Here is an 18296-nt window from a genome sequence, read left to right on the forward strand (position 1 = left end):
TTATCATTTTAACTTTATCTTTTTAGTACATAAGAGGGGGTGCTGAGAAGTTCCTGGCTTTTCCCCCTTCCAGATGAAATAGAAAAATGAGTGTGGGGGCATATGAGAGCCTGATATCTTAGTATGTAACTGTGCAAATATCAGGTCTTTGCGATTCCTAAAACTGTTTTTTCTTTTAGTGAGAAGCTGTGATGGCAGAGGCACAAGCAAGTTTCATGTCGTTGGAGTTACGGGCCGTCATGAAGTTTTTGTTTCTCCAGGTAAAGGAAGGACACTTCTCCCCCAGTGTTTGTGACATATCAGTGTGAATGTCCTTTGCTGACTTTCCCTGGAGAAACAAAAACTTCATGTCGGCCCATAACTCCAACGACGTGAACCTTGCTTGTGCCTCTGCCATCACAGCTTCGCACTAAAAGAAAAAACGGTTTTAGGAATCGCAAAGACCTGATATTTTCACAGTTACATACTAAGATATTAGGCTGTCATATGCCCCCACATTCATTTTTCTATTTCATCTGGAAGGGGGCAAAGCCAGGAACTTCCCAGCACTCCCTCGTATATAGCACAGAAGAGTTAAAACACATTCTTATTAATGCTGGTCTTCCGTTTGGGAAGATTTCAGATGCTCTACATACAGAGCATGTGTAAGGCCCTGTCCAGCAACAGTAAATCCAATGAATAACACACCAGCAGTTAGCCAAGGTACTGGTGACCAGAGGCAGAGAGGCTATATAAAGTCCCAGCAGATAATGACTAGGCAGGATAGGGTCAGGAACTAATCTTCCTCTAAAATCCCCTTCATCTGTGCACAGCCTCACAGTGTGTGCTGGGGATGCCGATAAAATACATCAGGGGCTGCTGCTATTTCTTAGTTCTCTTTGCTGCTGCAAATGACATCCCTGGACAGAGGAAACAGTGTTTGATACTGCAATAGCGCAAAGAACGGGACCACCGGACAGATAAGCATCTCCTAACATTACCATTAACATGGTCACAGGGTGCTGCAGTGACAACCACAGAAGAAGTGATTTTATTCCATCAATACTTAGAAAGGAGAATCTCTCCATAGGGAATGTGCAAAATTTTGGATCATCAGTCTTTGTAAAACTACCCAAACAATGAGCTTATGATTGCTCATAAAGTAGAGCAATCTAAAAAAGCCAGGGAGTTTCCGTGGTACAAAACTTAATAAAACATCAAAATACTTAACTGATGAGCTATTTACAAAAACAATTTTGACACATAAATGACATACATTTGTAAATGCAAATACAACTTCCTGAATCAATCCTCAAATGAACAAAGACATAAAGGTCACAATTTTAAACCAGATATTCACTTTCACCCAACACGTTTTGCAGGATGTAACCCGTTTCTTCAGGGAAAGGGGAAATATCACATTGGTTTTTCTAGAGACTTTTATGGATAAACAGAATAAAATGAAACAAGAATGTATAGGAAATTGAACATAAAAAAATAATGGATGGAGACCTGGGTAACAATAATTAAATTATTGTTTTAATTATTATTAAAATATTATTAATTATTATATTGTTTTTATTGCTACCCAGGTCTCCAACCAACTCTTGGAGGACACCTTAGATGTTTCTTCTAGAATTTTCCTTAATATGTTCATTTTTTAGAATTAATAATATCCAGAACTCTAGAGGGTAACTATATATATGTATACAACAAAAATTAGTTTCTTCTTTTTTTTATGTTAAGTTTCTTTTACATTTGGGAGGTGGCAGACCTTACTTGAGTGTTCATATTATGGGGACTTTTTTTGCTTTTAAATCTTCTTTATCAGTCAATAATGATGACTATAGGGGATGTCATGATGTCCCTAGAATTAAGGTTGAGTGAAACTGGCCATTTTTAATTTGGCAACATTTTACAATGTTGGTGAAATGCAATAGAGAACCAATGCAAAATAAAGGTGTTTCATGGATCAAATAGGCTTTTCATTTCTCCTAAGGATTTTTGTTTTTCTTTTAGCACCATATTCTCAATATATTGTTGATGTTTACATATTTTGAGTCACTTTTTTTTAGCCTATTTTTCTCAGCCCTCTTTTTATTTCTGGAAAGTAACATAATACACAAAAGGTAAATAAAAAAGCAAGCACTTTGCAACTCTCCATGAGAAAGTTTATTTCTTAAGCAAATTTAGCTTTTCCAAAATTGAAAGCTATGTTTGCTGGATAGTTGCATTACACACAAGTGGTAATTTTGCACAGAAATTTGCTCAAGTCACACTTTTTATTCCTAATTTGCAAAAAAAGCAGCTCTCCAAATATCCCCCCAAACCTCTGATCTTTGGAATGAGATAATGTTGTGAATAATGTCTCAGGATGGAGGAACAGCACAGTATTTGCCTATACTGTTCAGAGGGCCGTAGCTGTTGGAGTGCATTCTGACCCTCGGGGCATTTTCTAGGCATAGCTAACCTAGGAAAATGCCTGGGTTGCCACCTAGTGGTGGGGGCATCATGTAATATGAGCTAAGGTATGCAGCTGTGTATGCTGTTTTTCTGCAAACACAATGTCGACCTACAGGAACCAATGAAGTGACCAATCACGTACTATCACTGTTACTGAGAAACGCTGCTTACACCTGTTCACCTGCTGGTATCTGTCCCTCTTTCTTTTTAATCACACGCAGGCTATAAGGTCAATTCAGCTGCACCAACAATTCAAACTAACAAGGGGAGGTAGAGGGAGCAACCTATAGCAGGAGGTTGTGCTCCATGCTAATAATAAGGAATTTATCTAGACAGAATAAGAGAACATGTCACAATTTATGCCAGTCTGCATGTAAAGTAATGTGGACATGAGAGCGTTTGTATGTCATAGCACTATTAATAGGATTTTCTTTAGCATGTCATACAGTATATAATCTTATTTTGTATAAAGAAATCAAGGCCAATTGTAAGGAAGATCCCTTTAACACACAAGGCAATTCTATTTCTATTTTTCTATATATTTCTGTTCATATTTGTACATGAACATTTGTTCTGTATTAGTAGGGCAGGTCAGGCGATGACAATGAGTGTATTGCCTAGGGCACCAAAATGCTGAAAAACAACCCTGCTGATCCTCACCTTCCCCCTCATCCTCGATGACAGCCTTCGCCTCTCTGGAGTACATAGCTCGCCGTAGGGTCTTCCGCTCCAGGGTGGCCTGGTCAGCTTCTGTGTCCTGTACACATATAAAACATACAATAAAAAGTGGGGAATTGATGATTGTTAAGGTATCAGATTCACCAAAAATAATCACTCATCAGTAACAGTCAACTGAATAAATAATTTAGTACATAGTATAAAATCCAACAAAACTGCAGCACTGTGGAATAATTGGTGAATTATTTATTCTAAATATTAATGTATAGATGAAAGCCAGGACTACAATACATCAGTATTTTATAATCATAATTTAGAACAAATCTCCTAAATTAAAATAACACTTTTATGTTACTGGGCGGTTGGTAGAAGATTTATCTGATTAGATGAACCATAAATAAATGGGAAACATTGATTAATAACAATACTCCCCCATACAAACAAAAAACAAAGGCTGCGTACACACGTCCAATGGTTCTCGTCCGATAATCGGCTCAGGGCTGATATTGGATGAGAATCTGGCGTGTGTACAGCGCCCATCGTCCATTATCTGAACAACCATCCTGGCGGATCCACAGACGGTAGACGATGAACGATCCTAATGCAAGGGAAAGGGGGAGAGCACACAGCAGGGTGCTGCTCCATCGTTCTCCCCCTCCCCTCGCTATAGAGCAGAACGGTGCTGTATGTACAGCGCTTGTTCATACATCGTGCAGTCCTTAGTCGTTGGAAAGGATCATGAAAGATCCTTTACAACAACAATAATTGCACGTGTGTACCCAGCTTTAGTTTCTGAGACATTATTAAATTACAATTACTGGAAGACCGAAACACACCACAACAGGGTAAATATCACAGTGAGCAATAAAAAGTTGTTACATATTATAAATAAAATATCAAAACTAAAACGTTCTAGCTTTATCTATACTTAAAAGGTAAATTACTTTTAGGTTTTGTGACATGATATAATAAGGTATATTGGGCCAGAAATGTTTAATGCTAAAAACGTTACGTGCAAAAAAAAAAAAAAAAAAAAAAAAAGAAACCAAATGTCCAATGAAATACTTTGTTTTTTTTCTGCCTTGGTGGTGATTGCCATAATGTCATATCATCCCATTTCCCCTAAACATCCAGTGACATGCAGAACATTTTATTACAGCGGAGATTACACTCATCTCACTATAAACATCTCAATGCCAGATAATAAAAGAGTCCCGGGATTATTCTCTGGCCATATTAGGCTCATTTATAGATAGATGGATGGCGGTGAACCTACATAGAGTAAAGATCAGACTGTAATATAAACCTTTTCTAGTTCTTGGTCCTGACGATTCATCAAGGTTTTCCAATGTTCGTACAGTTCATTGTCGTTATTCTGAATGTCCTTCAATGTTCCTTCCCGCAGGACAAATCCTTCCTTCATTGCGATAATCTGAAACCAGAACAAGTCTTCATTTCTAACAGACATTCAGTACATTGTAATAGAGAGATTATTATACATAGCAAATTTATCCTCTAGGTTTTCACTTTGGTGTAGCTCACATGGAAAACTCCACCTTAGGCTGCCCCACACCTGTTCTTTTATTCACTATAAAACAAAATGAATCCTAACAGGAATTATGGGAATTCCTCATAATGGGCACAGATGGTGTAAAAACCTGGAAACTCAGTGCAGGGATAGGAATCCCTCATAATGGAGACAGCCAATGTGCAGAACCCAAAACTCAGTATGATAGAGCCCTTAGTAGATTCCCTCAATATTGGGCACAAAGGGTCTGGAGATCCAGGAGCTCTGTGTAGTGATGTTGGGAGCCCCATAGTAGGTATGCAGAGCCAAAAACTACCAGAATAGTAAGAGCTACTCATTATTTGAATAGTATGTGTAGAGACCTAATCACCAAACACAGTGGATCACTGCTAATACAATACAATACAAAATTAGGGAAAAAAAGCTAGTGGAAAACCTAAAATTTTCAGAATCACATGGCTTTGTTTACCAGCAACATCATGTAGTTTTGTTAATCAACAAAGCTGGTAAAAATTCCAGATTCATACAAGCCAGCACAGCAACAAAAAATGGCTGCAGCTCCATCAATTTTTAAGCAGTAAAGGGTGTGCATGTGCAGGAAAAATTCTCTAGCACTGACAGCTTACTTCTATTTATAATAATTATATATTATAAAATATATAGTACAGGTTGACATTAAAAAATCTGGCCATCAATAATCTGGTTATCCGGCATGGATTTCGAAGCGCATATTCAAATTTACACTGTTTTCTGGAGGCGCCGTTTATGTTTTGATGGCGCTGAATTCTAGAATCAGCTGTTGGGTCTGGCTTGCACATGCTTTCCTGCTCATTCCTTCTCATTTATTTGCTGCTGTAGAGCCCCATTATGGATTCAGCATCCATTTAAAGGTCTGTACAGGTAGTCATTTTCTTTTAAATATACACAGCATATATAACCTTCAAAAATCCAGAATTTTTTACAATCCGGCACACCTCAGGTCTGGAGGTAGCCAGATTTTTGAATGTCAATCTGTATATAATTCTATATATATGTATATATATATATAAAAAAATAATAATACAATAATATAAATAATTTAAAAATTCCTCACCCAGTCTGCATGTGGCAAATACTGCAGTTTATGAGTAACCAGAACCACTGTCCTCTTATCATCTCGCAGGAATTTAAGGATTCCCTCCTGCATCAGGTGGTCACTAAGGTGAATGTCCAGAGCCGAAAATGGGTCATCCTTTGAGAGAGATAAATATTAAATTTTGTGCAATCCCAACACATAGAGCTCCATTTAAAAAAACGAGGAATCAGACATTCCCACATGGGAATCTTCTAGGCCCATCTGTTTCAATGGCAGTAATTGATTCCCACATTCCCATCACTTATAAATAGAGCCATGCTCATGAATATGGCATTACACACACACCATAAAAATATATACAGATTCAGAAAAGACATGCAAGACATTAAGTCATAACAAACAAATGAACAAACAAACTGTTACAGAAGAAAAGTTTTTAATGTCCCCAACAAGGACACAGATAGCATTAAAAAGTCAAAAGATGCCCCATTCCTCTCAAAAAGAATTTATGCTATTAGAAATATGTCATAAAAATCACTATTTCCCCGATCGATTGTTTATCAATTGTTATCACCTTGCACCAGTTGATATGAATGCCACCACCGCTAGTTGTTTGTCACCTTTCTTACTATATTTTAGCCCTTGTCAAGGTTTTTTTACAAATTGAAGATCTAATCTGTTTAAAACATTCACTGCTCATACTTTAATAGAGAAATTTTACAAGATATAAAGCAATGATAAAGTACTGGAAGGATCGGTCTTACCAGGAAGACAATGTTGGTGTTCTGATAGAGGGCTCGTGCCACACATATTCTTTGCCTCTGTCCACCACTTAAATTAATCCCCTAGTAAACAAAATGACATGGAGATATTAGCTTACAAAAGAGTTCATTTTCCTCCTTAGTTACAAGAATATATTAGTTCCTATAGTAACAGGATCTCTGTTATGTACTGCCTAGCCACTGCATGAGAAATGCAGACACACAGGCAGTAGAGCAGTACAAGCAGCAAGGACAACTAGGCATAGAAAATCACTGACATCTGGCCAGTGTGATGGTTGGAATTGGTTACTGTTACAACTGGCCAAATAAATCACCGGGATTTCGTCCAGAATGAAAGGTACATTTGCCCCAGATACAGGTTATATGCAGAGTATTTTTCTGTTTATTCAGTTTTCCTTTTAACCTGAAGGTGGGGTTGAAGTACCAGGCTTCCTGGCCAGGTGGGGGAGCTAAAGAGGCCTGGGTATGATCAGGTGTAACTGTCTCACCTAAAATGCATCCTGGAAATTAGGCCGGGGATATAAACTACCAGCCTGCTTATACCTGGGGCTCTGTCTTGGCTGGTAAGCTGGGAGGAGGATCAAGGGGAACTGGGAACAAAGACACAGACTTTGTTGCAAAAGATATATGGTTAGGGCCTTAGAGTCCTGCACAGCACTAGGTGGATTGCTAGTTAAGGGAACTAACAGTGGGTTAGTGGCCAGGCTTTCTTTTTGCTATTTGTTTTATTTTGCCTGTTTTGTGTGGAAATAGTGTTAAGTGAAATAAAAACTTGATGCGCCTAAAACCTGCTGGCCCTGTTTCCTGGTTTTGAAACAACCCCCGTTGCTACGGGCGATCTCACATTACTTTCTGTATTGCAAGTTCCCCTTCCTACTTTATTTCCCTGTTACACTGAAATGCCTAGAAATGACACATAAAAATGGCAAATTTATGTTACAATTTTGTAAAATAAGCAACAATAACACAAATGACAAATCTGTTTTAAGATTTTAAACATGTGGATGATTGTCTTGAAAAATCTGTACTTGTCACAGAAAAATGGTGAAGAGAATTCTTTCATGGCAGATCATCTGGAAACAATATGCAGAATTGATGTTCTAAAATCTGAACATTTTCTGAGGACACAAACCATGAAACAACCACTGCACGTCTTTAGTAACATATGTCTGCCTTCCATTGTAATATCCAGAGAATATCTTCATCATTGGACCTGATTTATTAAAGCTCTCCAAGATTAGAGAGGATACATTTTCATCAGTGAATCTGGGTATTTCTGCAAACCTGGAATGGAACTCGTCCAGGATTCCTAATAGCAAATGACTTTTAGGAAATCCATTCCAGGTTTACTGGATCACCCAGCTTCACTGATAAAAGTATATCCTTTCCAGCCTTGGAGAGCTGTAATAAATCAGACCCAATGTCTCTGTAGCTCTGCAGAGCCCTCCACAAGGTCGCACTCCTCTCTCCTCTGATTAATAGTTTTGCTTTTAGCGTCAAAACAATTTGTAGACGCCATCAGCCGCTCTGGCCAGGAATGCAAACAGAAGGCGTATTTTTAGCTGTGGCATGTAGATAACACTTTTACTGTTTTTATGGGACGGTATTTCAGGATCTGTTAAAAAGTTTCACAATGTCTGCTAAACATTTGAAGAGAAATTCATTTTTTTCACACGCAAGAAGACGTTACCAGCCATCTCTGCGTGTCTAAATGCTGTATATGTGTTTATGGGCTACTTCAAATACTTAAAAACTTTGTAGTTATGAATCAAATACACATCACAAGTTTTATATTTTTGTAAATAAACCCTAGGCCTGGCAACCATAGATTTGAGTAGTTTGAGGAAAATGTGTTGCTGTATTAAGATCCATAATATATTGGGGTGAATGTATGCCCAAAAGCCCACTCCTCATTCACTCTCCCCACAGATAATGTCACCTAATACTGTCTAATCCAATGACAAGATTGATTCTCTGCTCAGAGTTTTGAATTATTATTGTAGAATTTTGTTAAGAGACTTTTTTGCCATTTCATGTTTTCTTATCACCCCAGGAAATGTGTCCAGCATCAATACAAAGCAACTGCTGAGATATTTGGGTCAATGGGCCTGATTTATTAAAGCTTCCCAAGACTGACTATCATTGGAGAACCTGGGTGATCCAGCAAACTTGGAATGGATTTCTTAAAAATCATTTGATGTTAGCTGAGAAATGTTTTCAGTCCTGCACCAGATCTATTCCAGAACTGCTGGATCACCCAGGTTCTCTTATGCTAGTTTATCTTCTCTAGTCTTGGAGAGCTTTGAAAAATTAGACCCAATCAGCCTGAAAAGAATGGAAGGTAGACCCTGACAGATAGGAGGAGTGGATCTCCAGCAACACTAAGAAGGAAGAAGAGCCTGTATATGTAATGAGAAATGGTGGCCACTGTTTTAGGGCATATTGCACACTGATAAGTTAAAGTTAGGTCAAGTCAATAGAGGCTTTAGGTTCATTTTTAAATACAATTTCACGTGATTGGTTATGTTACCCTTTCCCCAATCTCTGTCTGATCACCAAAAGGCAGTAGGTCGATGTCTGGCTGGAGGGAGCAGGCATCAGTCACTGCTTTATACCTGCAAAGAGAGGACATGGTGTTTATAAAGACAAACATAACTGAACTACAACTACAAATGTGCATCCAAAACTATTCATGGATTCTGTTGCACTTTTTAACACCTCACAGACCACACAGCTTTATCCCAATAAAACAGACCCATGGTCTGGTCACCAAAACAATAAAAAGATATTTGGCCTGTGATTGAACTTATGCAAAAATAACCCACCAATTTCTTACTTGCAGACACGGGTATGGATATTTTCTGTTAGTGTGTCAGTACCTCTGCTTGTTGAAGGGACTTCCAAATGTGATGTTCTCCTCCACCGTGGCATTGAGCAGCCAGGGCTTCTGTCCGGCATAGGCCACAGAGTTCCTGTTCTTACTAGAAATGGAAGAGTGAAAGTATTAGAACCAGCACGTGTCACGAGGTTGGTCACCTGCCTGATATAATACTGGCATGTTGTCCAGAAATAAGACTTGGTGCCAATGTATTAACAGGATTTGACACATGTGGTCAATAGTTCATTGCAGAAATGATGGCAGGACTTGCAAAGGAAACAGAAGAACCAGAGAGACCTCAGAATGGACATGAAAGAAAAAATGGGCAATACCAGCTAACACTGGGATCTACTTAAATTATACATACATGGATGTCAGATTATCAGGGGCCATAGATTTTTCCACAGGGGCCCCAGGCTGATTTCCGCTCTCCTATAGACTTAAGGAGGGTCAAAAAAGTCCCTAAAGCCACAAGGTTTGGCCCCTTCATAACTGTTTCTCTTTTTTATTTTCTTGCTGTACATTTTTCAGCAGAATAATTTCTTTTTCTCATCCCTCACTACAGAATTGTCTGCCAGAATATTCATTGTAGCATTAAACATGTTGTATTTACCACAAAAATATTTTCAATATCTATACCATGGTTAGCCCAATGACAAAAATAACCACTTGGCTGGATCAATTTTCCATCAACATTCTGCCCAAAAGTTGAGTGTACATACAATTGTAATTATAATTGTTTTGATCAATTTTAGATCTTTTAGTTGTTTTCATTTTGCATAGAACAATATATAGCCAGCTTAACTTTCTCTGTCCCTACTGGGGAGATTCATCTTCTTTTCATGTGTAGTCACCAGGACATAAAGTTTGTGGAACAATTTTGAGGGATGTTTATACCCATGACCTTATATCCACCTTTAGGGACAGGAAAACTAAGTTAACCCTGATTTATGAAAGCTCTCCAAGGCTGGAGAGAATACACTTTCATCAGTGAAGCTGGGCGATCCAGCAAACCTGGAATGAATCTGGTTCAGGATTCAAAATGTTTGCTGGCAAATAGCAATGAGTTTTTTTTTTAAAATCCATTCCATGTTTTCTGGATCACCCAGCTTCACTTCTGAAAGTGTATCCTCTCCAGCTTTGGAGAGCTTTCATAAATCAGGCCCAGTATGTGAATGGCTGATTGAGTTTGAAAAAGCAACCTAAAAGTGTGCCTGTCTATCCAACCGTCAGCCTAAGATTGTGTAAAAGAAAGATTTAGTGCAAAATTAGTTGTCCTCATACATACCAAATATGCCCTTGTAACCATTGCCTGTTTTTACTCAAATGTTACAGCTACAGCACATTTGTTGCAAATGTTTTGCAACAACTATTTGTCTTTTTTGGTGTACGGTAAAGTTTGCTTATTTTTTTGGCCCTTATATTATATAGACAGACAGTTCCTTGTATTGCAACAATTGCCTATTTGTTACCCACATATTGTAACTATTGCAGATTAGTTGCCTTAGTTTTGTAACAATTGCCCATTTGTTGCCTGTGCATTATAATGATTGGCAGTTTGTCATCCACATATTTTAAGCACTGCCCCTTGTTACCCAGATATTTTTAAATAAGCCAGTTTGTTGCAATGTGTTAAAACAATTTCCCTTTTGTAGCCCATAAATTCGTATGATAACCCGTTGTTGCTCTTGCTTTCATTGACTGCCAATTGAATTTTTTAGGTTTGATGTTTAGGCAGAACTTTGAAAAGAGAATTACATACACTCAACAACATAAGGACAATAAAATAAAAGGGAAGTTAAGCCCCCCAGAAACATGTAAGCAAAAGGAATATGGTTTAGACTAAAGACTAGATAATGAAATGGACGGCACCATGAGCTAAAAATAAAAGATAAAAGTCTTAGAAGGTGTTAGAGGGATCTGCCGCTAAACACACACCAAATGTTTAATATTCATTCCTGTAAATGATCGCAGACTGGAGGAACATCGCTGTTAGAGAAACTGTTCTGTTAGAGGAAACCTGAGAGAATTACAGACGGTGGCATTGTCCCCCTATCTTTGGCAAATGCTATTTGCCTGGCTGTCATTCTGGTTCTCCATGCTGCACTCATATGTCTGTTTTTCACTATCCTTGGAGAATTACATCCCACATAGGAGATTTATTGCTAACAAAATTATATAACGTTATCAGTTCAACCCCCGAGGAAGCCTATTAGTGAAATGCGTCTGGATTGAGACATTTTCATTTGCATATTGAACTATCTTAGCTGCTTTTTTTTTAGACATCAAGCACAATTTCCCTTTTTATTTTAACTGGGAATCACCTACCTTTATTGAATGTAATATGTGGATATGCGACATATTCGTTTTTTTTACCTTACTGCCACTTATGTTTGTTTGGCTTTGAAATACACGTAAGGAATTGCCAACAAACCCCATCTTCTCGGACTCCTTTAATACTTATTTGATAACAATTGGGGCTGGCATAAAAAACAAATTAACCCAGGTGAAGGGTGATGTATCAATCTATCCAATAAATTTTTTTCAGGTAGATCATCAAGTATTGTTATGTAGTTGTAAATGGGTATGTACAGCAAATATCTACTATATGTGCCCATGTATACACTTTCAAAACCACCTGATACCATCTTTAATTTACATTCCCAACATATTTCACTGAACTAACAAGATATTGCCAAAACAATGCAAATTTTGATGATCCCTAATAATGACCCTTCCGAGTGGGCACTTCTCAAGAAGTTTGTACAGCCAGGCACCTAGCATTTCCAAAGCTGGGCAGCGCTATCAACCTCTATATGTCTCTCATTTCATGTTTAAGTTGAAAATGCATAGGGCACACAAGGTTTTCCCTCTGGAAAGAAAAACAGCAAAATATAAAATATATTACAAGGAAAATCTCCAACGAATGCAATTAATGGGTAGAGAATTGCAGGCTGATTACTAGTTAGAGAAATGGAGAATGAGACACACAGCACACCCAGAGGACACGATAACTTCCCACGCTGCACGGGCGATGGGAAGTATCGACAATTTCCACCATGTTAGAGAATCACGGCACAGATGACTCATCTAAGAGAGAAACAGACGTATCATGAGAAGCACAATGGCGTACCTTCCGTCATCATCAGAGGACGGGAAACCGTCATCATCAGGGCTGCAAGTTATGATAGAAGCGATTTATTAGCAAATACATTTTTGATTTTTCACATTTTGACTATTTGGCCCTTTGTTAAAAAGAGAAGTAGAGTTGGAAATTTTATTTGTCACATTTTCTTGGCTCGGCTAGACATCCATAAAACTCCACTCCACTTATTCATGTTAAGTTTTCAAACAGTTCTAGAATTAGTTCCTGAAATATTAGCTTCCAGTAATCCTTTGCAGACTGTCTGAGCCAATCAGGCTATACTGTATTTCACAGAGCTGTCAATTCAGCACTGGAAGGTTACTTAGAGAAGCAGACAGTAAAGTGGTAATCTATGTGATGCTCCTTCACTGTACAGTTACAGCAATATTTCTCAGCCAGGGTTCATCCAGACATTGCTAAGGGTTCCTTCAGCAATAAACAATTTTCAACTCCCAAGTGACTTTTAATGATATTAATTATCTTTTTTGCTGTAAGGGTGACATTCTTCCCACTGGCTAAGAGACATTCTTTCTACTGACCACCATGCTAATATACTGTAAGCTGTGAATATAGTAATTATTGCAGGTGTTTCCTGAAGACCTGAAAGTTTTTTCAAGGGTTCTCCGATATTAAAAAGGCCAATAATCACTGAATTAGGGGGTGGGGGAAGGACCTTGACCAAGCTGTACTACTTACCTGCACTGGAGGTCAGAAAACCTTGGCTGTGCCAAGGATGTGTGAATTAGGTTAAGTTACAAGTCTTTTTGTAGAAAACAAAGTTAAGACAAATTTATTTTTAGCTACCTATTTTCTGCTTTAAAAATTCTAGAGAGATTTGGGAAAACGGGAATTATTAAAAAAAAAATCCAATAAAAAGAAGAATGTAGAAGATATTTTGTTTTCTTGTATAAAAAGAAAAGTGTATGCAAATATATTTTACCAGAATGTAGACTAATACAACATCCTGTATTATTCAAATGAATAAAAACAAAAAGCAAAACATAAAAAATAAAAGGAAAGGAAAGTAAGATGAAATGAAGGACAGACATTGTAGCTGGGACCTAAAGGAGAATATTGGGGCACATGATTATGTAACAATTCACAACATAAGGACATTCATTGATCTCAGATCTGTTGAATTTGCCAGATTATGACAAATGTGTGAAAGATATGAGGACTATTTAAAATTGGAAAACTGTTAGTGAAAGACTTACTCATTCCAGCAGACTTTCCCCTCCAGTGTCTGCATTTCCCCAAGAATAGCCAGTAGAAGGGATGACTTTCCACAACCAACCTGACCGACAACCATGGTGAGCTCACCTAAGGGAAGAGAGATGATGGTTACACATTGGGATCCCCAAACATACAGCTACCAGGATGATAGGTCTGTTCATTATGGTTGATGCATCATTCCAAACCCCCTGTAGCCCAGAGGATGTGGCCCATTGGTACATATTTGATTACCGCCTGGCCCCAGCAACATGTAATCAGTAATCTCCATATTAAAAGGTGTACTCAGCACCTGTGAGTACCCAATATAATATATTGGTACCCAATGATGGCCCCGTAGCTCCCATTGGTAAAGGCATTTGATACATTTTGCTTTATAAAAGCGTAATATAGCTGGGAGCAGGTTAGACAATGACAGAAAAAATCTCCTTGTCCGCACAAACATTTTCCTCTTCTGCAGCTTTTATGAAAGTAATCTGCTGCCTGCTCATTAATAACACTCAGCGTATAACGTAACATAAAACACCTCACTATATACAAACATTTCAGCTACATAAACACTCTTCATGCACAGCACAAAATGTTGTAGAGAGAATGACACATTAATCTAGAATTTACAAACATTTATAGAGGGTTCGTCACATCACGTATAGAAAGAGACAAATATTTGATGAGGAAGATAAAATACGAGTCATCTCTCATATGAGCAAAGTGCGGCATAATGCTTTATATCACATGTAGTGAACTGGAGATAGACAGATATCTCAGGAAATGGCAGACAGAAAAATGTGACGGGACATGATCATTGAGAAAGAGGTGCCTTGTGGTATTTTAATCCTTTCAGTCACTACAGAACAAAATGAAGGCTGGTGTCCACTAGGGAATTTTTAAACAAGTGTTCTGAAGTCTTTGCAAGAATGTTCTGTAGAGATGCAGATCCTAATATCACTACACCTCTAAAGTGGGAGAAGGATTGTGGCTATGGGAAGTAGTTTTGCACTTTTTGTCTTATTTGGTAGATACTGTATCCTTTCAATTCTTGTTCTGGAGACACTAAAGGACATAAAAGGCAATCTCTCCGAACTGAGAAGATTTCCCTTTTAAACAACTGGCACAGAAATAGGTGTCTTCGGGGTGTCTGAATTTTCCATGAATCTTCTGTTCTGCCGACAGCTATAATATCTTAAATTGAAAAGTAGAAAGAAAAATGTGCGGGAAGTATTGATAAAAAAAACAGTTAAATTGGAATCTACTAACATCTACTAACAATGTGAAATTTGGGATTTCACATCATTTCCTGTCCTTTTCCCAAAACTAAAACTGAAAGTCTTGGCTGGAGTGATCCTGTACTTTGCAAGGAAAATGTATATTGTGGAAGCCCCTTGTGAGCTGTAGGACTCCACTTGTAGCTCTAATGATATTGAGGACTCTCCCATGTGACAACAATGGCTTCCAGAGCTTTCTATCACCAAGCATCAATCTGGTCACAGGAAGGGGGTGAATTGCATGCTAATATTTGCCAGAATTTTTTTTAGACCAAATGGAGTAGTGGAGGACTATAGGGCACAGAGTAAACTTAAAGTAATCTTGTTGTTTTAATATCCACGCAAAATACAGATTCACTTTATGGCTGAGATGTCTTCATTCATCTTCATTCCAGTGAAATGAGCTTCCAACATGTACAAGACTGATCAACATCAAGAATGAAGTGACAAGCTCAGTGCTTAATATTACCAGCTGTGTGTATAAAGATTTAAAAGTATTCCCCTACCTGTAGGAATCTGGATATCTATATTAGATAATGTAGCCAATCCTGTTCCCCAGGAAAAGTATCCACCAATCACCTATTAGAGGTTAAGAACACAAATAATATTTTTAATTGGTTGAATTACTATCAGCAGAATAGATTAGCTTTTCAGATTATTAGAGAAGAAAATAAAATAATACATTAACAAATACTGTGGTAGTACTATAAAGAATGTGTTAGAACTAAATAAGTGTCTAATAATAATAATAATAATAATGATGATAGTGACTGTGGTGGGGAATTAGTGTGTAAAGCTGTGCACAGATTCTAGATTTACACCCCCTAAGAGGAATGTTTGTAATCATGTCCGGCTAGAATTCAGTGCATGTACAACTGTCCCATAACCTTATTTTGTGATTCAGTCTGCTGATGTCGTTCTATTTTATGAAGATTATAGGGCGTTGGATGAGCGGACGGTACACCAGCGATTATTTGTAATTTTTTTTATCACTGTCTGTACAGCATTGATTCTACTTTTACTGGAAACAGTTACTAATATTTCCTGGCTACATATACTTAACTCTCTGCAGAGACAGCACTACAGAATATATCAGAACTATAAAAAAAAGTATACCATTAGTGTGTAACATTTAAGGCATTTGGTGCAAAGACTGATGATGGCTCAGTGTCCTCTGTAGTACACTGTGGAATATGCCAGAGCTATTTAAATTTATATAATATTAGTAAATGTGTGTCACTATGATGGAACAGTAGTGTTTAGGATCCCCTGGACAATAGACTAAAATATTGATAATAGGGCCTGATTTATTAGGGCTCTCCAGGGCTGGAGAGAATACACTTTCATCGGTTAAGCTGAGTGATCCAGTAAACCTGGATTTGATCTGGTCCAGGATTGAAAACATTTGCTAACAAAAAGCAAATTACTTTTAAGAAATCCATTCCAGGTTTGCTGGATCACCCAGCTTCACTGTGGAAAGTGTATCCTCCCCACCCTTGGAGAGCGTTCATAAATCAGGTCCATTGTGTTTATCTATTAATAAATTGTTAGATATTAAGAACCTTGATTGCTGCTTCCTCACTGTCTGAGGGGCGAATTTGCCTCCGCGGGGTCTGTTCGTACCTGTCCATCTGGTACCTTAGTGGCTGCTTCCGGTTTATGGCTCGGGAATGCTGGAAAGGGGCAAAATGGGCATCAGTAAATGTCTTTTAAAACTGCAAATTCTCTGCTGGAATCATTATGGTCTCATTAAACTAAAACCTAGAGCAAACACAAAGAAGTGCCAGGAATTGTATTGTATCTGCATTCTATTATTATCTAAAATAAAACATTTTGCCATTACTCCTGTCTAATCTTTTGTCATCTCTAAGCTCTATAAGCTAGTTATATAACTTATAACTATAACCATCATTCACTGTATGTTTATATATGTTCATTACATATGTCATCTCAGGATTCATATTGTATTAATATTATGTTATTAGAGTCTTATTGGTGAGACATACAATTCCCGGGTGTTTCTTGCAGGCATCAAACAAGCTGGGTGAATCACCATTTCTCATACTGTCATCTCTGATCTCGTCGCTGGTGAAGAACTCATTTAACTTCTGAACACTTGAGATAGAAAGAGAGATGGGAGAGACGAGAGAAATCTGATAAGTGCCATTGCTTGGGCTAAATATAACTAAAAATATCAACATGACAGTTCAAATTGAAAACACAGATAAGAAATCATTTACAGTACATTATACTCCTGCACTCACATTTATCTTTGAAAGTAAATGGAAACTTATGTTTAATGTACACCTGGGGGGGTCATCTGCTTTAGAGAGCAGTAATAATATACAAATCACAGCAGCAACCATGACAGTGTATCTTAACCAAGAAAAAATGTAATATATTGCAGTTTACTACTCCTTAGATGTAGTGACTGTATTCCTTTTTTAATAAAACTAAAAATATATTAGCCACCACATCCAAGGACTGGTAAACTTTGATATATATAATAAATATTTCTTCTTGGGTCTAGAATTTGTATCCACTAATCTGACTTTGTAAAGTAATTGTGATTGGCTGCTTCGTTTCAGTATGAACAATATGGCTTACAGCACCACTTTTTGGTGTTTCTGGCTCCTAGATCCTGACACCTAGGGTATGTACTTCTTATTTTCTACTGAGAACTCCTGGGGTTCTACTGACTTCTTTGGAATTCTACCAAGGTTATCTACTGTGGCCTGACAACTGTTTCTGGTCTTCTGCCGGGAACACCTAATTTTTACTGAGTGTCCTGGGTCATCTCCTGAGTTCCTTGGGTCTTCAACTACGTGCCTTTGATTTTCTAGTTACTACCTCAGGTCTTTTAATGACCTTATTGGTTGAGGCCCTCTACTGAGTGACCCGGGTCTTCTACGGAGAGCCCCTCATCTACTACGAAGTCTCTTTTTCTTCTACTAAGTGACCTAGGTCTTTTAATGAGTGCCAAGACTCCCTGTTGGGAGCTTTGGTTCTTCTACTAGGAGCCTGTGATCTTCTAGCAATTATCCCATGTTCATAATTGATTATAGTCTATGTTCTTCTTGAGAGTGACTCCTGGTTTCTACTAATTGCCCAAGGTCTGCTACCGAGTGCCCTGTTCCTTCTTATGAGTGCCCCATATCTTCTCTACTAAAAGTCCCTGGTCTTTTGCCTTGGGTGTTCTATTAAGTTCCCTGGTCTTCTAATTAGTGCTCCTGGTTTTCCAACTTATGGATAGTGTATTGAGTCACCAAATCT

General features: G+C 37.9%; 1 protein-coding gene across 1 annotated transcript in view; it reads right to left on the reverse strand.

Annotated features, from left to right (window-relative positions):
- Window positions 1-18296, reverse strand: part of ABCC9 (ATP binding cassette subfamily C member 9) — a gene marked incomplete in the record, with an annotated part of 57533 nt that overhangs the window by 17102 nt on the left and 22135 nt on the right. The window contains 11 exon segments of the mRNA XM_072399909.1: window positions 3103-3199; window positions 4427-4552; window positions 5742-5879; window positions 6488-6568; window positions 9036-9120; window positions 9385-9486; window positions 12517-12558; window positions 13743-13848; window positions 15530-15602; window positions 16586-16696; window positions 17030-17138. Coding sequence (XP_072256010.1) covers window positions 3103-3199; window positions 4427-4552; window positions 5742-5879; window positions 6488-6568; window positions 9036-9120; window positions 9385-9486; window positions 12517-12558; window positions 13743-13848; window positions 15530-15602; window positions 16586-16696; window positions 17030-17138 — 1070 coding nt within the window.

This window comes from Pyxicephalus adspersus, chromosome 2, assembly GCF_032062135.1.
Source record: "Pyxicephalus adspersus chromosome 2, UCB_Pads_2.0, whole genome shotgun sequence".
Lineage (NCBI taxonomy): Eukaryota > Metazoa > Chordata > Amphibia > Anura > Pyxicephalidae > Pyxicephalus > Pyxicephalus adspersus.